This window comes from Biomphalaria glabrata, chromosome 8, assembly GCF_947242115.1.
Source record: "Biomphalaria glabrata chromosome 8, xgBioGlab47.1, whole genome shotgun sequence".
In the NCBI taxonomy this organism is placed as follows: domain Eukaryota; kingdom Metazoa; phylum Mollusca; class Gastropoda; family Planorbidae; genus Biomphalaria; species Biomphalaria glabrata.
The window spans coordinates 43,910,504-43,937,589 of NC_074718.1; the positions used below are offsets into that span (position 1 = coordinate 43,910,504).

A 27,086-nucleotide genomic window follows, 5' to 3' on the forward strand; every position below is an offset into this window, starting at 1 on the left:
ATGCGTTGCAGACGCCAGAAGGATTTTCTGAAGCTCAGAAATGCAGAAAAACGCTTTGGGAGGGGGGGCACTCTGAGTTAACCACAACGAGCTACACCCACTGATTTCATCAATATGGGGATCCCATGTAAATTTTTATATAGTATAACGCCTAGATATTTTGAGTACTTAGTCTGAATAAGCGCGTAGAAACACTAGATGGTGTTCGCCGTAACGGGGGAAAAAAACGTACGGCTGAAAGTGTGAAAGATGGCACCTGAACTTTCATATTACTCCGCGACAGCAAAATGACCATATAGTTGCTTTGAAACAGTCATTTCTTGTCACTGAACTTCACGGTACAAGCATGACGTGTCATCCCACGTGACTAAATGCGTACTTGTTTTCATGCTATACAATATACTGCTACGAGAGAGTTGTGGTTTGAGTTTATTTTACCTAGATATACCTATTCCGCACAATAGAATTCACGGGCAAAGTGTATATTGTATGGCCCAAGTGGGGAGGGTTAAAATGCGGGCCGTTCCCTTTAAAGATTTGAAAAAAAAAAGTTCCAGTCAAAATAAACTAGTATATTAACTATTTCAACGATGCGAAGCATAGGTATCAGTGATACTAGAATTCACGGGTCAAAGGAAACAAAAACAAAATAGAGCCTAAGAATATCAGAGATTGTACGTGGAAGCCTACTATGTTGGGCTAACTGTTTTATTCTGGAGAGGATGCGCATGTTTGGGGCAGCGGTTACGAAAATTGACGAGCTAAAAGTGTGTATGTTCCAGTCAATGTAGTAATAAAAACATTGCGATGCACAGGGTGCGAAAAGTGGGGTGTTCCAAGGTCTAAAAAGTACGTTATGAGGAGCGTTCAAATGTTTTTATTCGTTAAGATTTGTAAATGCAAAATAAAAAGAGGTAGGTAGGTAGGGGACACATCAACGGGAGCAGGGGCGGACCGGGTGTCAAAAACGGCCCGGGCATTTCTATACCATTCGACCCATAATTTACATTTCATGTGATAGGCAACCAGTTCTACCTGTCCTCGAAATCATAGCGTTAAGCTTGATAAAGTGCCCCTTTCAGACCTTGCGATTTATGAGGCAGAAGATATACAGGTTATCTGTTTCTAGAGAGGTCATCTATTTCTGTGGCCCACGGTTTACGAGGATGTCTTGTGGCAAGCACAGCGACCACCCACCTTCACTTTTCCCCAACTAATGCCAGGATAACCATAAGAGCTTGGTGGATCTTCATCGGGATTTGAACCAGGGATCGCTCGGTTCGTAAGCCAAGCTTTTCCACTCTGCCACCTCGTCTCTTGTCTACGAGTGTAGGCTATTACATTATTGGGAAAATGTGTTCGATTAAATTAGTATGACACTGTAGAGTGTAGAGTTTGTAAAAGATTCCTTCTTTTAACACGACGCTCAAAGGTTTACTGATATAAGAGAATATTATAAAACCTTTAACAATTTAATACTTGTCACAGTGGCATCCATGCGGCCATTTCGATGGCCTTACCGGCCCATTTGGGTACCGGCCCACCGGGCATTTGCCGAATGCCCATTTAGCCAGTCCGCCCCTGAACGGGAGTAGCTATAGTGGGTAATGCTTGTTATGTATTATAACAATAAATTAACGTTATTAATTATTATTTAGGTCTAGGTGTTACAAAGGCAGTACCATAAAAGGAAAAAAAGCGAAACTGAAATATGACAGCAAGGGGAACTACTCTAGCTGATTGAAAAACAAAATAAATTGGTAACTTTCTTGTAAGCAATGAAAGCATGTGTAAAATATAAAATCTGTCACAGAGTTTAGACTTTTATTCTAGATATTCATCTTCTTTAATCTGAATTCTAGACTCAGGCTTTTGGTTTATTCATAATTTAAGTAATGTTTGATAGTTCATAACGACTTTTGCTTTTAAAAAAAATCAACACTTGTGTCCACACTGTCCAGACCACACTGTTCTGAAACTGTTCACAGTCTTGAGAAGTTGGTTGAGTCTTACTCTAAACTCTTGACACTCGTAACTGTCTTGTCTTGTGTAAGTGTAATGTGTTGTGTTATATTTAAATCTAGATGTATATTAATATAAAATCATATTTATATCATAATATTAAATATATATCATTATATGAATATAAATATAATCAATATTATTCAATATAAATTTAACTACACTTTTGTCACTTGTGACTTTTACACTTAGAGTTAGATCTAGACTTACTTAATAATTCTTATAGAGCAGTGATGCCCAACCTTATTTGGCCTGCGGGCCATTTTAATTTTCGGCATTCGTGTCGCGGGCCATATCACAAAAACGAAAAAAAAAAAAAAAACAATAAGCTATTTTTAATAGTTTTATCTGTGAACCTACTTACATAAATTAATGTGATGCATGAAGTTCATCCAAAACTATCTTCTGAATATCTGGCTGCATAGATGAAACACCAAGTCGGAGCACTGAATGTAGATGTTAATCAGTGAGGCAATTATGTAACATGGTTATCACCCATTTCATCACTGAAAAAGTTTGTTCAGTGGCTTGTAAATATTGTGATCATTGTTAACGCTGATTTTCGAGGATTTGGAAAAGTTTCTAGAAGTCAAAAGTCTGCATCACTTGAAATTTGTCAAGCAGGGATGTCTGACTTTGTAAGTCAATCAGTTCCAGTTGCAGATCTGTCTGGGCACTTGACACAACGGCAGCAAACGGATTTTCAAAAAGACGGATTTCATTTTTTAAATTATAAAAATCCACAAAACTTTCACTGAAATTATCCATCAAGAGCCTCAGAAGTTGGATCATTCTTTCTTTTGGGAAAGACAAATTTAGCTGCTTATTATTTCATAGAGTGGTACAGGCTGGAAAGTGGAAAAGATGTACCCTTTCCGCCTGTTGAATGAAAAGAAGTGGTTTTGTTTTATGCAATTTTTGAAGTTGTGATGTCGCCAAACAATGTGTACATTTTTTTTTTAATATAAATTACATTTTGCCAATTTTCATTTCAAAACACTTATTTTTGTATTTCTATCATCATTTTTATCATTTTTCTATAAATAATATTGTGAATTTGTGAAATTCATGGATTATGGGACATATCTTCTGTGAGTGATGAATTTTTCATTATTAGGGGTAAGTGTGTTTGACCTCATTTTTTCAAGTTAAATAATTGTCTGTTGCTTCTGATTTTATTTTTTTTGAATTCCTCTATTCTTGGGCAATAAATTTGATATATAATATGTCAATAAAAGTAATTTTGAAATTGGTAAAAAAAATGGTCCTTAAAGTAGAATGTTGAGAGCTCAATCTGTTTTCCGCCTTATATCAAAATTGCAGTTTGTATTGCAAATAAATAGCAAGAGTTGTGCGGTATCAGTTATGTCAGTGGACACGTCAGCGGCAATAGAAAACTTTTCGAATTCCGCTGCTTTGTCTTTTAATTGTGAATGGAGATTTTCATCCATATCTCCCACTCGCCTTGTAATTGTCATCGAGAAATGTTGACAGCTTCTACTGCATTCTTTTCAGGACACATTTCTTCCAACCTTGCTAACAAGCACTTTTTTACACCTTCGTCATCGGAAAAGTCTTCATTGCTCTACTTAAAATGTGAGCAAATCACAAACATTAAACTCTGACGGTACCAATCGCTTTGACATCAAAATGAAGCATCAATGATGCTCTGTGTTGTTGCACACACAAGGTGTCAAGGACACGGCTAGCTCAAGACAGTAGCGGAATTTTCCAAAAATTAAAAATAGCTGTCAAGTCTTATTGTTATTGAAAAAGAAAAAAAAAACACTTGTGTTCTTATAATTTAAAAAAAAATATTTACTATGAATATTAGAATACCAAACATAAAGATGGAAATCTTCAAAGAAAGAGTGAGAATATTTTTTCAATATTCTAATTTAAAATTACTTTTTTTTTTACATTTTGTTCCAATGTTTTGGCGGGCCGGATAGAATCGCGTCGATCTGGCCCGCGGGCCGTAGTTTGGGCATCACTGTTATAGAGAGTTAATCAAATAAAAATGAAGCAAAAACTAATGATTCGGGTATCAATTTTTTTTTTCAGAATACCATGTCTAGCGCAAACCAAGATCAAACATCCAAAAAGCCAATATTGGAAGTGGTAGGCATAGTTAAATTTTGTATATATATTATATGTATAGTCAATGGTCCATAGAACTAGATTTAGTCATTTAGTCTATATATATAGATTTATATGTAAAGTTTATTTATACATTTTAAAATGTAAAAATTCTGTTAATATTATTCTAGATCTCTAGAGATAAAAAAAAATTCTGACCCAAAGTGACATAAAAAAAATTTTTCACTCCTATCAGTTATATTTTAAGTTGTTATTTATTTAGCATTATTTAGCAGTATCTTATATATATTATGCCATTTCCAACAAATTTTTTTTTTTAATTCTCTTGTCTGACCTCTAAAAGTCAATCAATATTACTATTAAGTGTTAACAAACATTGATTGACTATATATGTAGTATATATATATATATATATTAATAATGTAATATAAATTCAGAGTATGCTTAAAGCTTCTTGTTTCTCATCTTTTACAGTTAGGACTTAGCCTCAAGATTGTTGTTTCTGTTATTAAATAAAAATAAGATCTTTAACCATCTGTTAATTTTACCTTAAGATCAAAAGGGATTAATTTTTTGATTACTTTTAAAGATTTTGGTTGTAATATAAAAAAATACTCTGGCTTTGGCAAATATAATAGTTTTTAGCTTCCGATCAAACTTAAGTGATCTTTATTTCTGCCTTGGCTCCCATACCTTTTCAGAATCAGCCCCTAGCTAAAATGCTTGGAAGCTAAGAGTCGCATGCTTATGTTACTTGTGTTTCTACATTATAAAGATGAAAGTCATTTAGAAACATTATGTCCCCTTAAATACATTTTAACATTGTTTAAAATGGAATGAAATGTATCACTTGAATTCTTGTATGCTGACTAGATACTGGGAGCAGTATAGAACAGTAAAATAGACTGATAAGCTTAGTAATGACATATTTGTACATGTTTATGTATCATTACAGGGGGCGCAGTGGTCAAATGGTTTAGCGCTTGGCTTCCGAACCTGAGGTCCTGGGTTTGAATCCTAGTGAGGACTGGGATTTTGGATTTCGGGATTTTTAGGGCACCCCTGAGTCAACCCAACTCTAATGGGTACCTGACTTTAGTTGGGGAAAGTAAAGGCGGTTGGTCGTTGTGCTGGACACATAACACCCTGCTCGTTAACCTTTTGCCATAGAAACAGATGACCTTAATATCATCTGCCCCATAGATGGCAAGGTCTGAAAGGGGAAACTTTTTTTTTTTACTATGTATCATTGCAGCATGACGTAGTTAACTTATAAGTATGTGTGTAACCAAAATGATAGATATTATCAAACAGAATTCAACAAAAAAAAAAGGTAAATCTTATTGTCTCTATTACAGTTGGATACCAAAGCTGGAAGTGATGAGACTGTGATGACCTTTATTCTTCATGATGAGGACCACACTTTAGGGAACGCTCTGAAATATATGTTGAATAAAAAGTAAATACTCATCTTTTTAATATTATATATAACACACTAATTACTGCATTGCCTTGGCTGACATAGAAGAGAGCACCTGGTTGCATGCAGCTTCAGAATGAGACAGTTGGAGGTCACTCCTGAAGGCTGCGGGATACACATTTGAGACTAATTAAAGGAAAATCCGCTGCCGAGGACAAACGCAGACGTCGAAAAGAAAATCTCAATCGACCACCTGCAGACAATGGTTATGGTTGCCCTGGATGATGTGTAGGTCACTGCTGGGGCTGTGCAGCCACAGAAAATACTGCATTCCTCACTGATCTTCGGACTCGAAGACAAGCCTTATTGTTATTTTAACACACTAAGCTTTATTGAATGAATTATAATCAATTAAATTGTTACATTTTGATGGATAATATTAAATGCAATAAGCTACTCAACTGTTGATATTTAATTTAGTCCTCAGGTAACGTTTGTTGGCTACAGCATTACACATCCATCAGAAAGTAAAATCAACTTACGTATACAAACAACAGGTAGGATCACAACAACTTCTGATTGGTTAAAACTTTGTTGTTGCACATCAATCACTAAGTCATCACACAGCATAGCTTTTTCATCATGGAAAATGTAGAGAAAAACTCAAGCAATGCAGCGCCAAGTTTCTAACTGGATTAAGGAAACTGATACTAGGCAAAGAAAAGACAAAACATCTTTTTATAATGTGTGCAACACCAACATAGCTTTATAGATAATTCATTTGTTTCCATTGTTAATTCTGATCAATCGGTAGCCTGCATGTTTCACATCATTCTGATAATCATCTTAATGAGCCCCAAATACAAATCTTATCTTATATAATACAGACGTTACTTCAAAAAGGAAGATGATTACGTCCTATGCGTCATGCATTTAGTCATGCATATTAACCAATGACTTAAATTCTGCCAAGTCACTGGTTTTCCTGGCTAGCTCAGGCAACCCATTCCATGCTCTAATAGCACTAGGAAAGAAGGAGTATTTGTACAAATTTGTCCTAGCAAAAGGGACGAGGAATGTGTCTTTTAGAGTATTTTATTAATTTTGTTTTTGTATTTGAAGATTATGGTTCAGTGTTTTATGTATAATTGCTACTTTACTTTTGAGTCTTCTGTCCTGAAGGCTTTCTAAATTTAGTGATTTTACTAAAGGTGCTACTCTAGTCAAATGTGAATATTCGTTTGTTATGAATCTCACTGCTCTATTTTGTGTCTAAAGTCAAATGCCATTCCCTTGTCTAGGTGTTCCAGCAGTGGATGTATTGAAGCAAGCCTTCAGAGACCTAAAGAAGATGTGCTCACACATGCTGACAACTTTTGAGGTGAGATTTGTAAAGCAAATATCTATCAAAATTATTTGTCAAATCTAAAAATTTTCAGTGCTGTACATTGAAAAAATTAATAGGATTTTATTCTTGAGAATTATATTAATTTAAAAAGTAAGCCATAAATCGAATCATGTTTTAATGTATCAAATTAGTTTTACCAATGAAACTAAAGCCATTAGACAGACAATACTAAGTACTTCTATAAGAAAACCTTACTTTCATTGTAACTATATTATTTTTAGCTTGTTTTTTATTTGGGGATTGAAATAGGTGTGCGAAAGACTGTCCTGGTTATCAGTTGAATTTGATCATATTTATAGAGTCTGACCGAGTGAGGTACGAACGAGTTTTTGTACCGCTCCGTTCTTGTTTTGATTGACAGCAGTCGCCCACTTCACGACGACCTGACGTAGTTCTGATGGAGCGGGTGGCCATTGTCTTCCAAGATTTTTTTGATTTTTTTTTAGCCACTTTTGTTCAAAAAGTTCCTTTAAATGTGGTAATGTTGTGAGATTCTTATCAGTACATGTAGTGTATGTTCAATGTTCTAATGTTTGATGCTTGGATTCTTAACAATCATCTTTTCAACAGTATGATGTACTAATAATGTGGTGTGAGTGTGTAATATACTCCAATATATGTACATTCTCTGCCCTTTGACCTGATATGTACTAAAGGCTTGTACACCACACTGAACTATTCACTGCATCACAATGCTAATTTTTTTTTCTCTATTTTTCTACTCCGTTGTCTAGTCCTCTACTAAATACTTTAAAGAGAACCACATGGAGGAGACATTAGACAGCCATCCTTGACATTTGTGGCATGACATCGTCACTTGTACATATATCAAAGTAAGTTGATCTTCCTATTTTGTTTAGATGCTAATCCTTGTATGTCACTCTGTATGGAAGATTACTTTCAGTTGTATTTTAAAAAGTGTTGTTTTGTTTTTTAATGAAGTAAATTAAAAGGTGAAAATCAACATCAAGTGAAGAGAAAATCTCTTTTACTTGCTATTTCTAATTAGTAAAGTAATAGTGTTCTGAGTTACTAATTGTCAAATGTGTATAAAATATGTTTAATGAATACAAACTGTCCAACATATTCAAGATGGATGAAAGGAGATTTGTTCTTTGCAATGTGATGATCATCCACCTGTGTTTGAGTTTGAGCAGCTTTTCTTTGCTATAATTGTGCTTATAGAACTTCTCTGTTACTGTGTCATAGTTCTTTACTCAAGATTTTCAGTTCAGTGATGAATTTTTTCTGAACTAAGATTCTATGTTTAACCATATTTTCTGTTTGAGCAGTAAAGGTTTGCACATTTGGTTGGAGTTAATGTAGTCAGTGTTTTATATTCTGAAGTTTAAAAAATGATTTAAGATGTTGCTTGAGTTAGAAGCGTCTGCATCAATGAACGGTCCTGATGTAAAATGAGCTAACCCAAACAGACACAGATGCATCCATGTACCTAACTCAAAGTATACAGAGTCTGTGTGTGCAGATGCTGTGCATGATACCATTTATGGCAGGTGTCACATTGAAGGGCTTTTTTGTTTTTTATTGCAGTTGTTGTTTTTTTTAAAATAAATTTGATAATTATCTGTAGGTCCTGAGTTTGAGTTTACATAGCCAGCCATTAATATTAAAACTGATAGATTGTTGTTTTGTGTGTGTGTGTGTGTTTATCAGATGGTTACTTGCTAATTTCCATTTGTGAAAGGATATTTTCTTTCCTGTGATAGTAATGTTTTTGAGATTATGTGATTCGTGATTACTGAAGCATTTCTAATTTAAAATGCTAGACTTTAGATATTATGAGTATTTATATTACTAATTAAATTTCTTTATATTGGATATATTAGGATCTAGCCATTTCTTTTCATTGTTCATGTAAATAGAAGTTATTTATTTGTGTCTAAGCTTTTAAATATGTGTGTCCTACATCTTTTCAATAATTGAACCCTGGTCTAAAATAATAAATAAGGATTGTCTTTAAGCCTGAAGATTAAAATTAAATGGTAGTGCAGCATAAAATATTGCATGGCCTCCAGCCTGTGTATTTTTAAATTGATAATTGACTTGTGCAGGCCAATACCACTCTTTACCCTAAATCTCCTTCAGATTGAACTACTTTAAAATCATAGCTTTACAGATAGATAGATATATTTGTTTTTTTAAATTTGGATAGGAAATTGGTTAGAAATAAAAAAAAACTATTGAACTTACTTTTAAAAAGCTGAAAATAAACAAATAGGCCAGTGGAATAACTAGCAGTAATATGTACCTAGAGTTAGTTTAATTTGCAATTGTAACTTTGTGAATTTAGTTTTAACTACAGATATTGATTTAAAAGTAATCAACAAAGAAAAGACAAAGCATCTTTTTGTAATGTGCACAACTCCAGCATAGCTTCATTAGCATTTCTTTCCCTTGTTAACTTTGGGCTCTTGACAGTTCACTGCTTCAGTTTTAAAGTATGATATTTTCTTTGTTTCCCATCCAGTCAGTAATATTCACATGTGCTGTTTAAAATGGTGTATTGGTTTGGCCGAATTTTATCCGCACACCCAGAGTCTTCAATGGAGTTTTGTACCAGCCTGCACATATCACTGTTCTCGGAACACAGACCAAAGAGACACTCATCTAGAAGGCTAGTCAACTGAGAAATAGAAATACTTTGTTTAGACATAGTGATAATCTGTTTCAATGGAAATTGAAAAGAAAATTTGTTTTTGTATTTTGTTTTATATCTTTTTTTTTTTTGTTGTTTTATTGAATGTCAACATGGTCTAAGTTTACACTTCTTTACTTCAGACTTGAAATAGTTAAAACTTAATTAGAAACATATTTGGGTTGTTATACTATATTAATTAATCTAGTTCTCAATTCATTTCCAATAGGACTAGTCTCTAGACAAAACTGAAATCTTTGTATAAAATACTTTTCGTACCTTGCTTGTTTTTTTCAACACTGTTTTTTGTTTCTGAAAGAATTAAAATATAATGTAGAATATTAAACTTTTTATCTAGTTGTTGTTTTTAACCATCGTAGTTTTAAGATCTAATATAATCTATTAACATAAAATAAAGGGGGAAAAATATGTTTTAAATGAATAGTACTATTATATTACATCTAAATTATGGAAATGAAGCTTGTTAAATAAACATTGTAAAAAAGGAGATAACTCTTAAAGCAATTCATTACTAGCAAAACTGAAAACGATTTGGATTAAATTTAGACAAAACTTTTCCTGTTCTTTGAAAAAAGCAAGCTGAGAGAAGTAAACGAAACAAATATGGAATTAATTCATTTCTTTCAATTCTTTAAAGTTTCTAAACTTGTTCCTATCAGTATTTTCCTTTTCAAATGTGTCTATGTTCTGGTGAAGTTTTTACAAGAGAGACAACTCATTAATTATTTCTTACCTCAACTTTGACTTCAAGTAACACCTTTAGTAAAATCATTAAATTTAGAAACCCTTCAGAGTGAAAGACTTAAAAGTAGCAATTATACATAAATCACTGAACCATAATCTTCACATACAAAAATAAAACACTCAGAAAGACACAAAGATAAAGGCACATTGCTGGTTCCATATGCTAGGAATAATTTACATGAATAGTCCTTCTTCCCCAGTGCTATGGAATGGGTTGCCTGAATCAGCCAGGAAAACCAATGACTTGGCAGAGTTAAAGTCATTGATTAACATGCATGACTAGAAGAACCTATAATAGAGATTTGCATAGGGTGTAATCATCTTTTTTTTAAGTAACGTCTGTATTTCATAAGATAAGAAGATATAACATTGACCGAATTGTCATATTCAGTTTGAAAAAAAAGTGTTTCCCATTTCACAACATTGAAAAGTGCTGTACAATGTCTACCTTATTAATGTCTTGTGGTGCTATACAATATATAATGTTTACCTTGACTATGCTGTAGGCTACATCTGTCTGTTTGTCATAGCAGTTGACGAATGAAGGATTGTGAAGTATAAAGCAGCACTGTTTGATCGCCTGGACCAGAGTTCTCTTGTCGCAAGAATTGCACGTCTCGTGTAGATTGTTCAAGTTGGTTTGAGCGCCAGGGCTAAGACACACAGAAAACACTTACTCATATTATAAAATACAGACGTTATATCAAAAAAAAAAGATGAAAACATAAGAATTAAAGAAATACTTTATAAAACAAAGCTTATACAAAGTGTGATTGTATCAGTTTGGATCAGCCATGTCATTAAATTTGTAATAGATCTACACCAACACCAATAAATCTGCGATTGGAAATATTTGCACCAATTGTTTTTGTTTAGCGCTATTTCGTGCCTTTAGCTTTCTCACTACGCTGTGATCCTATCACTGGACCAGTTGGGAAAATGGTGGGAGGAGAAAGAATATCTGGGTGATTCTCAACGTAATCACATTTTTAACTTATTTATAAAAAAAAATAGAATATACGAAAACCGATAGATTGATATAGGCAAATCAGTTCAGATCGTTATAAGTCAATAAGTTTAGATTTGTACAGGCCAATCATTTCAGATTGTTATAGGCCAAAGGTTTAAATTGTTATATGCCAATGGTTTAAATTGTTATATGCCGATTGGTTCATATTGTTGTAACCCTATTTGCGACGCAATAGGGTTAACTGTGTGTGATCAGCTGACATATGTGAAACAGGCCAATAATACAGTTTAATGTGCTATATTGAAGGGCAAGGGACAGTACTGGAATGAACTTTGCACGTGAATAGGACCCTGGTTATGGTCATCGGAATTCAAAAACTCTTAGCCAACACCAAATCAAATAAAGCGTCTGGACCTGATGGTATTCCAGCTAGATTACTCAAAGAACTAAGCAATGAGCTAGCCCCAGTGTTCAAAATACTCTTTCAGGCATCGCTTAACCAGGGCAGAGTACCAAGGGACTGGAAAGAAGCTAATGTCACCCCTCTATTTAAAAAAGGAGAAAAATCTGACCCAGGAAACTATAGACCAGTATCACTTACCAGCATCACATGTAAAATCCTAGAACACATAATATGTAGCAACATCATAAACCACTTAGACAAACATAATGTCCTCACCCCATACCAACATGGCTTTAGGAAATATAGATCATGTGAAACACAACTAATAGGACTAATTGATGATTTTTCAAAAGGTTTAGATAATAGTGATCAAATAGATGCTATCTTACTAGATTTTTCTAAGGCTTTTGACAAAGTTCACCACCATAGTTTGCTTAAAAATTAAAATATTTCGGCATAAATGGTCCACTGCATCAGTGGATTAAAGATTTTCTGATAGGGAGAGAACAAACTGTAATAATAAATGGCTCTAAATCAACATCGATAACAGTAAACTCAGGTGTACCTCAAGGAACAGTCTTGGGTCCACTACTATTTTTAATTTACATAAATGATTTACCAAATTGCATTACTTCAGGAACAAAAGTCAGATTATTTGCAGACGATTGCATAATATATAGAACAATAAAAACAACACAAGACACAGATATTTTACAAAGAGAATTAGATGAATTACAGAAATGGGAATCAAATTGGAGCATGTCTTTCCACCCAGAAAAATGTCAGTTGTTAGAGTAACAAAAAAAAAATAAAACAAATTAATTTCACTTATCTTATTCATGGCAAACCAGTAACACAGACTAAAAACGCAAAATACCTAGGTGTTATAATAAATGAAAAACTGTCATGGAATCCACATATTGATGAAACTAAAAAAATCAAACAAAGCATTAGGATTTATTAAAAGAAATTTCTATAAATCAAATAAGAACATAAAATCAAAATGTTATTTAACCTTGGTTAGGCCAATAATAGAATATGCATCCTCCGTTTGGGACCCCTCAAATCAAGAAAACATTAAGAAACTGGAACAGACACAAAATAGAGCAGTGAGATTCATAACAAACGAATATTCACATTTGACTAGAGTAACACCTTTAGTAAAATCACTAAATTTAGAAAGCCTTCAGGACAGAAGACTCAAAAGTAAAGTAGCAATTATACATAAAACACTGAACCATACTCTTCAAATACAAAAACAAAATTTAATAAAATACTCAGAAAGACACAAAAATATAGGCACATTTCTCATCCCATATGCTAGGACAAATTTGTACAAATACTCCTTCTTCCCTAGTGCTATTAGAGCATGGAATGGGTTGCCTGAGCTAGCCAGGAAAACCAGTGACTTGGCAGAATTTAAGTCATTGGTTAATATGCATGACTAAATGCATGACGCGTAGGACGTAATCATCTTCTTTTTTGAAGTAACGTCTGTATTATATAAGATAAGATAAGATGATCATAAGCCTGCGTGGACCAGAGACACAGTTTGTGTAAGGCAGTGCAGTTCAAGACAGGACAGCGAGTAGACTGGGACTGTTAGTCTGCCATGAAGTCGGTCCTGGTGGAGTCCTGAAGTGAATGTACGAGTCCAGGAAGAGATATAGAGACAATAGAGTTTATTATTTTAGTACGGTGATGTACAGTATAGCCGTATAGCATTTTTAGTGTGGATGTATTGCCAATTGTGTCATATTGGCTATTTTAATTGACCATTATTAAAGCACCAGATTATTTGGAGCCTTGTCGTCAAGTTCTTGATGTGTTGTTGTGTGTTCAACAGTGTTTACAGAAGGCTTGATTAGGTGAGATCGTAACAATATTCTTATAAAGCAGTCGTTTCAGATTCTTATAAGCCAATCAGTTCAGATTGTTACAATCAGTTCAAATGGGTAAAGCGAGTTTAGATGGTTCTATTCAGTTCAGTTCTAATGCTAACAATGTGGATAGAGTAAGTTATTATGGTCAACTTACAAATTTTGATTGACGTCACCACAAATGACCTTGAGACAAGCCAGATCTTCTTTGGTTACCGTATCCCCCACTTCCTGTGACAATTCTGCAGCTTGCTGCTCTAGTGATGTCCCTTTGCCAGTTGGAGGGGAACAAATGGTTTGTTCCACAGAGAGATAATCAGGCTCTATGGAAAAACAACACACTTGCATTTTTATTTTAAAGAAAAAGCACCTCAGAGAGGTAATCTAAGATGTGGTGGCTTCTGAACTGCGGTCCCGGGTTCGAATCCTGGTGAAGACTGGGAATTTTAACTTCGGCATCTTTGGACGTGTTGTGGGCTAATATTATCTGACTTCGATTCTATCTCAATTGTTACTTCACTTTAGCCACAGAACAATACAGGTTAACAATATACTTAATAACGACTTTCACTTGTATAACATGAGACCTTTATTTATCACTGGGAAATCCGTCCAGTCTTCCTAAACGTCGCTATTTCTAACTAATATCCAAAGTAAACTACTTCTATATTATCGCCATGTTGCTATCTTGCCTATGTCTGCTACGTCATTAGTCTTGTCTGACTACGTCACTACTTTTACCGTCGCTAAAACTATACACACTATATTTGTCTAACAAAACGAACATACTCTCAAAACTAGTACATAACAGGCGCCTCTGAGTCCACCCAGCTCTAATGGGTACCTGAGGTTAGTTGGGGAAAAGTAAAGGCAGTTGGTCGTAGTGCTGGCCACATGACACCCTCGTTAAGCGTGGACCACAAAAACAGAATAAGCAGATCTAACAAAGTTATTCAGGCTCTAATGAAAAAAACAACACTTAACAGAGAGGTAATCAGGCTCTAGGGAAAATCAAAAGCATTTAAGTTGAAAAACTTCGCCAAGGACGGTCCCAAACCAGGCTCAAATAATGAGGAGAGACATGTGTAGGGCTAGCTACCCTGCTCTGTAAAAAAAAAAAAAAACTGCAGAAACATCAAATCAAATATGGACGACCTGGGAGAAGATGGATCCCCAGCTGGAAGGTGTATGACGCATGTCTGTGAAAGCCAGAGTCATCTGGAAGCCGACAGGCCGAAGACCATCATCTCTACCAGGTCCACCACCACCATCGTTACATGAACGTCCGGACCGGACTCAAGATGGCGTAAGTGGCAGCAGAGACAAAACAATTCAACCACACCATCAGCTTCTCCCTGACACAACAAGGCGATCCAGGAAACTATAAGCATCGTTGCAAACAATTCAGAGAGGTTCCAACCATAAACAGATGTTTAAAAGATGTTACGAATGTATAAAACAAGGGTGGCCACTCTGTAACAGTTAAAGTAGTAGGCTATCTCACTGCAAAGCATGGTTGGAAAGGCTTAAGCTAGAGTACTACGAAAACTAAACGGCTCCAGATCTTGTCAGAACGAGTGTATCATGTGTCACAGTGTGGCTTTAGAGGCAGTCAGATCCCCCCTACCCCCAAAAAAAAACACACACACACACAGCAAGGTAATAGGCCTACTTAAAAGATTTAAAAGACGTCTATTATTTAAAATATTCTTGAACAATAAATTAGACAGCTTCGCGCCCCCCGCAGACGACCCACAATTAGCAGAAACGCTGATTTAGATATAAATATTTGACCGGCTGTAGCAGTGATCTTTTTTCAAGGGAGACAATGGCAATGTCTTCGATACCGAAGGCTATGGATGAGTTCAGTGTTCCACATGGCTACGCAAACCGAAACCAAGCGTTACAAAAGGCCTCAACACTGACCTGCGCTTGGTGCTGGAGCTTGCTTTATTTTAAATTATACTAATTATCTTTTTACATAGCCTAAATGAACTCTGTATGTCTAGTAAAATTGTGTGTGTTTTCATTTCTCTCACACCTATTATTGGATCAAGCTTAAACTGTACATATCATGAATTTGTTAAAAAAAAAATAAAGAAACCTATATAAATACCAAATTAGTTAATTAATTATATTGGGGATTAATTATTTTATAAAGTATCAAAAAAGGAAATAAATGCAACTTATTGAGAGATGTAGCTGCATATGTGTAAGTAATCATCTTTTTTTTTTGAAATAACGTCTGTATTTTGTGACAGTTATTCCCCCTTTTTACGTATTATACACTTGCTTGTTTTAGCATAGCTTAGATTGAAATTAAAGAACAAAAATATTATATCGTCTGCTGATTACAAATATTTACCACATTCCTGAGATGTGGTCACCACAAGTCCAGCAGGAGTTATGAGCGGATCCCAAACACTGTCCACTGGTCTGAAATAATTCAATAATTCCATTCTAAATAAGTAACTAAAAAAAAAAATATTAAAAAAAAATACTTAAAAACAAAAACCTTACATTAAGCGTAGTTGTACCAATAAGTTTGGACAAGTCATGTAATTAAATGTATAATACATCTAGACCAACAACAATAAAACTGTGCGATTAATAATATTATTTACTCATTGTTTTTGTGTAGCGCTATTTCATACTTTTAGCTTCCTCAATACGCTGATCCTATCACTTATCTGGACCATTTGGTAATAAAAATGGGGGTGGGGGGAGAAGAAGTGGGTATCTGTGTGAATATTACCGTGATCACTTTTAAAATGCATTTATAATTTATTTTTTATTTAAGTTTAACGACCTGGATTCGAACTCAAAGGCTCTAGCCTCCTCAAGTTATCACACTAATCACTGTGTCAAGGGGGGGGGGGCGGTATGGCGAGAGTGAATATGTTACTTTGATATTTTGGTATGATAGTTATATCCCTTTGTTTAAGTACTCCCATGTTATGAATGTGACTAGCCTTGCACGTGTTATGAACTAATTGAGTTAGTCTTCCTTGAATGTGCTAGAGAGTGTGTTAGCCTGTTAGGGTCTTGTCCCCGGTCCAGGAAGGTTGGAAGGTTGGTTCCTGGACTGGTGGTTGTTTATTAATACCGGTATTAATATTTATTGTGTATTATTTGTGCTCCATTGGATATTTAAAAAAAATTGTTTTATTCATGGAGATCTGTAGTTGAAGTTGACATGTGTTTAGTAATAATTGTTATTAATAGTAATATTTAATTGTAACCCCTAAAGAGCCAAGCCCAAGCAATAAAAAGGAACCCGACACACAGTACCAAAGCTTATATCAATTATGTCTGTCTGTCTGTCTGTCACAAAGTCTGAACACATTATTTCTCCCACTTGCCATTCTCAGTTCAAGTTGAAACTTTACACAATTATGTAGTGTTCCTAACCAAACATGAATCATTTTTAAAAAATAACCAATTTAGTTATCTACTTATAGGTAATCAATTAATCTTGTTTCATAAAGAAAAGGGGCAAAGATCTTACAGTATTGAGACATATGGATGTAAATATGGAGCTCTACCAATCGTATAAGGCTTCTTTTTTTTTTTTTTTAATTATTTATAATTTAGCTCGCGCTTACACGTGCATTAATTAGTTATCTCCCAGAGTTACTTACCGTAGTCCCACCTTGATGCCACACACCCCTACGTCCAAAAAGGCGAAGTTATTTGAATAATTGTACGCTGATTTGATTCTACCGATCCCAGCTACTTCCGTCTCGATAGGGTCACCAAACAGACCGTTACCAAACTCGCACCGCTGACCCTCTTCCTTAAACTTTGACGGAGATCAACGAATAGAGAATCAACAGTTAAACCAGAAACATATCTAAGCTTTATTCTAAGCACTACTCTAAGCATTTAATCTAAGCATTTAATCTAAGCATTAACCTAAGCATTTAATCTAAGCATCAATCAATACATTTCAATATGCAAATAAGGCAAACTAAAATAAAACGAATAAATGAAGTAGACAGTTGCTTAAAGGAAGGTAATCACAACAACCTAGTATCTGGATCAATAAAGCAGTCTTAGTCTTAGTCTTATGAAGGTATTGGAAATAGAAAGATACTGCTATTAAACTTGTACAAAAAATTACAGGATACTGGATACTGACAGATTTTTCAGAAGAATAATTTAAAAACATTTTTAACAGTAAAACAAGAAAATGATTTAAAATATTTATTTTAAAAAAAAGACCATACCTCTTTTACACAACTTATAGAGCGTTTATTTTTTCTTTTAATACCTAATGTATAATTTTTACCCCGCTAATGTTAATGAATATTAATTATTATTGCTAATGTCAATGAATATTTATTATTATTGCTAATGTCAATGAATATTAACCAATATAAAGAGTCTAAGTCTAGAGCTAAAGACATAACATTGGAATTTTATAAAGTCTTGTAGATTTATACATTCGCTTAACCAGGATTCTTTCTGGGGGGTGGGGGGGGGGTGGAAGATGTTCTATTGTTTTTTAATCTTTTTTTTTAATACGAATTTGCGCTATTCAATTTTAGCTTTGTCATCATAGGAATCCTTGGGCCTCAGGCCTCTTTTTTTTTTTTTTTGGGGGGGGGGGGGGGGGGGGGCTTTATATGCCTATTTTTTGTGGCCCTCCAGCCTCTTTTGTGGGCTTTTTATTTATTTATTTATTTTTTTAAATTTTTATTTGTAAGTTCTCACATTTCACAAATATTAAATCATAAAGACTTAAAGAGAAAATTTGAAACATAATTAACCTATACTTAATTACTTAACAAAAATATAATAATAGTAAAAAAAAAATATTATTTAATAGCAAAGACATACTTCATAACTATTGAAACCATCAAAGACAGAAAAATGATACAAGGATTAGCATATCAACAACTAAAGGATGTTTTTTAATCTAACACTCATTAGTGGTTATGAGAAAAGGATCAGTAACATTCTAGCGTGAAATTGATTTTTAAAAAATAGTAATTTCAATGTCTTGTTAATATATTTTTTCTTGGTCTAGTTCATGACGCATATTTAGACTGACTTTCTACTTACTATGTACCGTCCTTGACTCGCTTCCCCATAGATCCTTGTGGTGTGATGCTTCACTGTGGAATTGTTGAAGACCATAACTTTGACCAGCATGCCGCACGTGAAGAACTTCCCTCGTCGTCTGCAGTACCAGACGTAGACCTGTTGCCATGACAACGAATATACGGGCGATCAAAAATAGATTGGGAGTCAAAACATTTATTTTTTTTTTATATAGGGCCTACACATTAAATTAAAATACAAGACTGTATCTTATAGTATCTTATATTATCTTATCTTATTACAGACGTTCGTTAAAAATGATTTTTACGACTTCGCGTACCCACGTGTCAGATTAGTTGTGCTTGTTAATTAGAGACTCTACTAAGTCATTGAATGTTTTTGGCTGATTCAGGCAACCCATTTCGTGCTTTAATGAACCTATGGAAAAGGAGCTCTTGTAGGGATTTCTCTTAGCATATAAGAATGAGAAATAGGAATTAAAGGGATCATAAGTGTCTGGACTATAGGGGTCATCCAGTTATGACGTTCACATTTAGAAATGGTAGAGGAGCGGGAGAAAATGGGGGTCGGTATGGATGGGGGTCGGTTCGGATGGGGTCGGTTTGAAGTTAAGTTTATGATGTTATGATGAGCTAGTATTCTGTTTGTGGTATCTGAAAGATTGTTTTAGTCTCTGATAAAAAAAAAAGTTCTGGGTTTCTAAAAAGTAATAAATTGAGTTAATGCTTTGTTTACACTGGCCTATAAAATCAATAAAGCTAGTAAGATCTACGAGGGTAACTGGGTGTCATTTCTTGCATGAAATCAAACTATACTTCATTACATGATGAATGTATTTAATACATCTCTTACTTTCTCTCTCTCTCTCTCTCTCTCAAATTCTCTCTTTATTTTTTTCTCTCTATCTTTCTCGAGCTCTCTTTTTCTTCCTCCCTCTCTCTTTCTATCAATATCTCTTTCTCTTTTTTCTCTCTCATTCTATCTTTCTTTCTCTCTTTTTCATTCTTTCTTTCTCTCTCTCTCTCATTTTCTATTTTTCTCTTTCCCTCACCTTTTTTTCTCTTTCTCTCTCCCTCTCTCTAACAAATACGTTTACCCATTGACGGTTAAGTCATTAAAGTGAACTATGTCAAGTGAGATGCATGAGTAGTGTTCAGATCACAGTCATTTCTTAAAGCGTCGCCCCTCGTTGACTGATTACATACATAGTTCCCAGTGTCGCCCCAACAGTTGTATCAACACTCAGGCTGTTTCATTTCTTGCCAAACATTGAAACAAATCATTCACGTTCGCTGTGTTAAGCAGTCCGACTTTCATAAGTACATGCAAATTAATCATACCATTTTTTAATTGGGAAAACGATTGCTTAAAGGAATGTAAAATTTCATTTGTTTGATTGATCATGGGAGATTTAAAGTTAGCTATTTAAACGAAGTCCATTTAGACTGGAAAAAGATTTCAGGACTAAGACTGATCTTTATTGAAAATGTGTTGTGATTACAATGATTCTCAAACAAATAACAACATCATCCACATGAACAGACAGAACATACAAAGAAGTTCATTGAGTGACTACACACAGACGTTTGAGAACATAGGACTTACTACAGACTATTCATATCTCGACACATAGGATGTCAGATAAAAGGAGGCTTTAGGGTGTTTAGAATTGCTTCTTTTATTGCGGGCATTTGTAATTGAGAATTGCTTCTTTTATTGCGGGTGTTGGTTATTAAGAATTGCTTCTTTTATTTCGGGTGTTAAGAATTGTTTCTTTTATTGCAGATGTTGGGTATTAAGAATTGCTTGTTTTATTGCGGGTATTAGGTATTAAGAATTGCTTCTTTTATTTTGAGTGTTAAGAATTGCTTCTTTTATTGCAGGTGTTGGGTATTAAGAATGGCTTCTTTTATTTCGGGTTTTATGTTATGAAGAATAGATTCTTTTATTTCGGGTGTTGGGTATTAAGAATTGCTTCTTTTATCTCGGGAGTTGAGTATTAAGAATTTCTTTTTTAGTGCCGTACTTTAAGGCTATTTAGTCGTAGGCTTTACGTCTACAGGGGCGTGCTGTCTGAGTGGTAAAGAGCTTTGGCTTTCGTTGTGGGATGCGTGGTCAAGAGGCTAATTACTCTTGAACTTGGCTTGGCTTGGCTACCTATGAAGGGGGCTCGAGGTTCGACACCCGACTCGAGCAGAGTTGTGTTTACTTTCTCCCAGATACCCCCTCCCCCCCCCCCCCCCACACTGGTCCACAAGTCAGATTGGACCAAAGCGCTCTGAGCATGCTATCAGCACATATACAAGCTCTATATAACAGCTATACTTTAATGTAAATGTAACGAAGGGTCCATGTAACACCTTTATTTATTTATGATTCTCACCAAACAATAGTGTTACAATCTCACGCACAAATCATCAATGATGACTTTTAATTTTTAACTTCGGGGTTTTTAGGAAGAGCCCCTTTTTGTCTAGCAAACTCTAATGGGCCCCAGAGGTATTAGTTGTGGAAAGTAAAGGCGTTAGTCTTCATACTGACCACGTGACACCCTCGTTAACAGTGGGCTACAGAAACAGATGAGCTTTACATCGTCTGCTCCATAGATCGCACGTGGTGTGCAAGGAGTACTTTGTTTGTTTTACATCTGCCCTAGTTTTACACCAGGTACCTATTGTCATTATAAGCCTTATCAATTGAAGGATATCAATGGGTGCCGGGTCGTATCTTATGCGCTTAGGAATGTAGTCACGATGGGAACTAGTTCAAATCCTGGTACTAATAATCTTCATCTCTAAAGGATCGTCAGAATGTACTTACAAGTGTAGCATACATTGTTCTGCTACTTGGGTTTTAATTATGTTTTTTTTTTACTTGTGTTAAGTTGTTTTTTTCCGGAAGTAATAATCTTCATCCCTGAAAGAACATCAGAAAAAGACGTACCAACAGAACATGCATTGTTCTTCTTCTTGGTTTTTAATTGTGTTTTTTTAAACGTGTGTAATAAGTTGTTTTTTTTGTTTCAATACTTTATCATCTTCGTATCTGAAGAATTGTCCAAAAACGTTTAATTGCAGCATACTTTAGTCAGTGATTTGGGTTTTAATTGTGTTTTTTTAAACGTGTGTAATAAGGTTTTTTTTGTTTCAATACTTAATCATCTTCGTATCTGAAGGATTGTCCAAAAACGTTTAAGTGCAGCAAACTTTAGTCAGTGATTTGGGTTTTAATTGTGTTTTTTTAAAACATGTGTACTAAGTTTTATTTTTTCTCAGGCCTTACTCGCACATCACAACTCCCCGCCGCGGTAACGATGGCTCCCTTGTCGTTACGATAGCACAGCTTGGTCCCTAAGTGGGCGGCGAATGTCATCTGCTCCCCGGGGACCTGGACGTGGGAGCCATCAAAGCTTTTGACTGAAGGGTCATTGAAGATGGCACAATAGTTGTCATCTGTAAACAAACACAAAACAGATCATAGGTTAATAGTACGATTTATGCAAAGACTGTTTTAAATGTATCTAAATATTTGTCTATAGAGTGAGCCCAAGAAAGAACAATGGGCCTCATTCACCAATCGTAAACAAACAACATTTAGCCACGTGGTTCGCTATCTCTTCTATACAAATTACGTAACACACACAAAAGTTTCTTTTCATTGTTTTATCAATATTATCACGTGACTAAATGTTGTTCTCTCTCTCTCTCTCTCTAAGAGAAAACCTAGACTAAAAGAAAACCTGTAATAGGCTAGAACTGTGATCAAGATTTTCTTGACATATATCTAGGTCTAATAACTTGTACTGGTTTCAATAATCAATGGACCTCATTCACCAATCGTAAACAAACAACATTTAGCCACATGATTCTCTATCTCTTCTATACAAGTTACGCAATCCATAAAGGCTGTCACGTGATACGGTTTTTTCATTGTCTTATCATTATTATCACGTGGCTAAATGTTGTTTGTTTACGATTGGTGAATGAGGTCCATCGAGTTCATTTTTTCTTATGACGGGGCTTCGACATGTCATGTGACATCTAATAATAGCAGCACTAAGGTACCGAGATTACTGAGAGATGAAGTTGAAGAAACTATGTTGAAACAGAGATAATCCCCAAAGAGGAATCGAACCACAGAACCCGATCTATGAAAACAGGCGAAGGAAGCAAGTTTTAAAAAATGCCACCTAATTTCTACTTACTTTCTGGCACGCATACAAAACTGCCTATACCGCGGTAATCCCTGTCACAAACACAGCTTGTCTCCCCTTGTCTGCTGCTACAGATGGCGTTAGTAGCACAGGTATGAGCGCCACATAGCGGTCCAACTGGAGGACATGTACAACAACAGAAAAAAATATAACAACAGACAATGCATCACTGATACGTTTCTTTAAAGATACATTCAATATGTAAACCTGTTAACAAATGTATGGCCTACATCAGTACTTTTCAAACTGTGATACGCGTATCACTAGTTGTACAAATCATGCTAACTGGTACTAGTATTGGGGCTGGGGCAGGATATTGAAACTGGCGCATCTATGTAAAATGAATGAGTTCATTTTTTAAAGAACAAAATAATCGCTCTGTAAGTTGTGTAAGTTGTATAAATGAGGCATTGTCTTTTTAATTAGTTTATTTTTTTTATATTTTTCTTATTTTCCTCTAATCGATGTCTCAATCTTTCCTTATTTATCTATTTTATACTTTATATTATTTATCTCTGGGAGATGTGAACTATCTAGGAACAAAAAAAAAAGTACAATTTAACTTTTTTTTTTATTTTTATCTCCCCTGATTTATTTCGAGACATATCATTATCTACTACTTGCTCGATAGTGACATGCCTGGCTTCTCAGCACTCAGTGGTTGAGTCCAATATAGCTCTAGACTTTTAGAGTTAGTCTCAATGGAGATGACGCGTTGTGTAGTCTCATCCTCTTGCCTTTATCTCATGCGGCCCCACTTCAAGATTGACTAATTTGTCATCAGGAAAGTGCCAACTTTTACGTACAAGAACCACGAAGCGACGGTTTAAACTGTAAATCGCGAAAATTAACAATTCACTGACAGTGCTACTTTAGTTGACTCAGGGGTTCTCAACCTGTGGGTCGCGACCCTCTTGGGCAGCGGTTCTCAACTTTTTAGGCTCGGCGACCCCTTTTAACGATCCCCCACTCTGCCGCGACACCACCACCCCCCGCACGCACACACAGCGGTAGAAGGATAGACAAAAACAATTCATTATTTCGATGGTCTTAGGCGACCCCTCGCAAATCGTCAATCGACCCCCAAAGGGGTCGCGACCCACAGGTTGAGAACCCCTGCTCTTGGGGGGTCGATTGACGATTTGCCAGGGGTCGCCTAAGACCATCGAAAAATATGGTTTGTTTTTGTCTACTCTTTTATTGCTGTGTGGGTGGGGGGTCTCGGCAGAGTGGAGGATTGTAAAAAAAAGGGTCGCCGAGCTTTAAAGGTTGAGAACCGCTGAGTTAACTGGTCTTCACCGAGTGGTTCCTGTTCTGAAAAAGTTTGTAAAGCACTGGCCTACATAGATTCACACACTACATTAAAACATGACTTGGATATATCAACAAGAAATCCTAAATAAAAAATACTTCCATAGCAAAGCTTATACGAAGTGTGATTTATCAATTAGTAAGTATTAGTCAAGTAATTAAATAGGTAATAGATCTAGACCAACAACAATAAATCTGTTCGAAATATAAAAACAATATTATTAATTACCAATAGTTAATTAACTACTTTTTTAAAATTGATTCTAATGTTGTCAGGTAAAATTGATAATCATGAAAAATTTCAGCTTGATCCTAGATTGGGTGTCGGAGAAATCACGTGTACACAATATTACACATTTGTTACTAGACAAACGATATAAGCTTAGTAACAGTACTAAAAACATGACTTACATGTATTAAAAACATGACATATTAACAGAAAAGATATGATATAACTCCACCTACCTCCTTCATTAGAAGTAATTGTTTTGGCCTCTAGACAACTTAGAATCCAGGCCAATGACAAACAAAATAAAATGGCTGCCATATTTACTTGTGATGCTGGTATCAAACAAAAGGAAACTTTTAATTATATGAAAAAGGATAACCAGATTAGATCTAATGATTGTCTGCCCTATATGTTTGAGGACAGCTTTTCCACTCTAATTGTATTTTTAATCTAAAAATGAATTTGAAAACAATAATATTGTTGTTTTTTTTTGTTTTGTTTGTTTTACATGTTTCGGATGTTCCTTCAGAGTTGAAGATAATTACTTCCTAGTCCAAACCTCCCGCAGGACGACGGGGGATGGGAGCGGGCAGGGTTTGAACCCTGGACCATCGATAAATCTGAACGACAGTCCAGCGCGCAAACCGCACGATCAGGCAGCCATCCCGACCAGGCAGCCATATTAAATTATGTTATTAGATTAATGTGTGGTATTTTACGCTTCCAAATTTTTAGAGTCCATTTGTTCCCTTTGCAACTTCTCTTGTGACTAAAGAGGCCAATCTTTGATACGTAACTGCGGTTGCAGGTTGGGCATCTGTAATCACCAGGCGCTGTATCACATTCACCCTACTTTTTACGTCTGGTGTGTACGCCTTCTGCTATCCAGGACCCTTCCTTTATGCTCGCTCTCCATCTGGATCTAAACAGTGCCTCCTTTTTCCTATCTGTTGGTGTCAATTTTGAAGAGCTTCATGTCGCGTGCATACATCAGTATACCTGACAAGTTGGGCGACTAGTGCAGAGGCGTAGTGAACAAAACGAGCGCCCGGGGCAAGGTAGGCTACTTTATTTGCGCCCCCCCCCCATTTTCCATGAACATGGCATAGAAATACAGGCTGCGTGTCGCGCCCCCCTGAGGATGGCGCTTGGGGCATCGCGCCGCATTCCGCCCCCCCTCCCCCCTGAGGATGGCGCTTGGGGCATCGCGCCGCATTTGCCCCCCCCCCCCCCCAACTATGCCTCTGGACCAGCGGTTCTCATACCTTCTATTAGATCACGATTATAATATATTATAATTATAGTACTCTAAAATGAGATCGTTTTGAGAGAAAGAAAAGTCTGATTAATTCAAGTAAATATCTCATTCCGGAGTAAACTTTTTCCTCATAATCTACACACAAAAAAAAACGGAATTAGAAAAGAAATCGCTTAAAAGTCTTTGACCTAATCATGTTTTATTTCTTTCAACACAGACTCAAATTTAGACCTAATCATCTTATCTTCTTATCTTATAGGCCTATTATACAGACGTTACTTCAAAAAAAAGAAGATGATTACGTCCTACGCGTCATGCATTTAGTCATGCATATTAACCAATGACTTAAATTCTGCCAAGTCACTGGTTTTCCTGGCTAAATAATCAAGTTTTATTTCTTTCAACACAGACTCGAAGTTAGATATAAATAGAGTGTCTATCTATGACACAGCGACTATAGATCATTTTATAAAAATGAAATGAATGCCTGGGCATTAGCCATGGTCGAAACGACGTCGCCTACACAGCAGTTCATCCACCCCCCCCACCCCCCAAGTGTCAATACAGTTTGGAGTCAGAGGCGCCACAGGTTGAATTATATCAAACACATTAAGACAAGTCAATTAAAAGTTTTGTTTTACATATAAATTTAAAGAAAACAAAAATGAAGAAGATTAAAACTCAATTCCTGATTGGTTCTCTCTTCTCAGAGATACGATTATTAACAAATGTTCAACCCTTTCGGTGTTTAATTAAGTTTTAGCGTTCTATTTTCAATGGCGAATGAGGTCAAGGTATTACAATAATAAATAGTAATGCCTTTAAAACCAATATCTGATTTGATTCGCATTAAGTTACATTCATAATATCAGTACAAAAAAATTGCTATATAATTGAATTTAATAGTCTCATTTGTCAACAATTCTATGTAGCAAAACCATACATGAAACCAAAAAAAAAATATCCAGTACCATTGAAAACACAACAATGAACTCCAGTGGCGAAATGCGATCAGCCTCATTGAAGAGCAAATGTGTTGTTGTTTTTTCTTTGTCCACATAATGTAATCATCCTGGTCTAGTAGCCTACATCCCAATGAAGATGTATGCAACAGACTTAAGAAGAGTGTTGACAGTTAGCACTTTCTATTTTTAATGTCCCCCAACGTACTGTAAATAAAGGGATATCACTTACCACGGTTTATCAGAGGCGCTTCACTGGTATGGTAAATTAGGTTAATTAGATAAAATACTTCAAGTTTCCTGGTGTGTCAACTTATAATAGACTATTTCAAATACACATTTGTATAATATTCAAAAGTCTCTCTGTTATTAGATGTGGCAATCCGACAAGAAGTTTCAAATTTACATTTCAAAATCATGAA

At 35.4% G+C, this 27,086-nt stretch overlaps 2 protein-coding genes across 6 annotated transcripts; one reads left to right on the plus strand and one right to left on the minus strand.

Annotated features, from left to right (window-relative positions):
- Positions 1 to 1,718: 1,718 nt before the first annotated feature.
- LOC106063892 (DNA-directed RNA polymerases I and III subunit RPAC2-like) lies at positions 1,719 to 9,952 on the plus strand. 4 transcript variants are annotated; one of them, XM_056039182.1, is made up of 7 exons: positions 1,719 to 1,771; positions 4,087 to 4,143; positions 5,481 to 5,581; positions 6,023 to 6,099; positions 6,844 to 6,923; positions 7,685 to 7,783; positions 9,439 to 9,952. In XM_056039182.1, the coding sequence occupies exons 2-6, from the start codon at positions 4,093 to 4,095 to the stop codon at positions 7,742 to 7,744; spliced, it is 369 nt and encodes a 122-aa protein (XP_055895157.1). In that variant the 5' UTR covers positions 1,719 to 1,771; positions 4,087 to 4,092; the 3' UTR covers positions 7,745 to 7,783; positions 9,439 to 9,952. The 4 variants fall into 4 exon arrangements, with proteins under 4 accessions (XP_055895157.1, XP_055895156.1, XP_055895158.1 ...); XM_056039181.1 differs by having other exon boundaries at positions 1,767 to 2,049; XM_056039183.1 differs by having other exon boundaries at positions 1,767 to 1,997.
- LOC106063891 (uncharacterized) lies at positions 9,305 to 27,086 on the minus strand. 2 transcript variants are annotated; one of them, XM_056039178.1, is made up of 11 exons: positions 26,897 to 27,086; positions 24,681 to 24,776; positions 22,896 to 23,021; positions 21,974 to 22,143; positions 18,692 to 18,829; positions 17,266 to 17,426; positions 15,990 to 16,060; positions 13,782 to 13,947; positions 10,862 to 11,024; positions 9,886 to 9,918; positions 9,305 to 9,594 (listed from the first exon to the last, which is right to left on the minus strand). In XM_056039178.1, exons 2-11 carry the CDS (start codon positions 24,760 to 24,762, stop codon positions 9,439 to 9,441), a joined length of 1,266 nt encoding a protein of 421 aa, XP_055895153.1. In that variant the 5' UTR covers positions 24,763 to 24,776; positions 26,897 to 27,086; the 3' UTR covers positions 9,305 to 9,438. The 2 variants fall into 2 exon arrangements, with proteins under 2 accessions (XP_055895153.1, XP_055895154.1); XM_056039179.1 differs by lacking the exon at positions 26,897 to 27,086 and adding an exon at positions 26,674 to 26,798.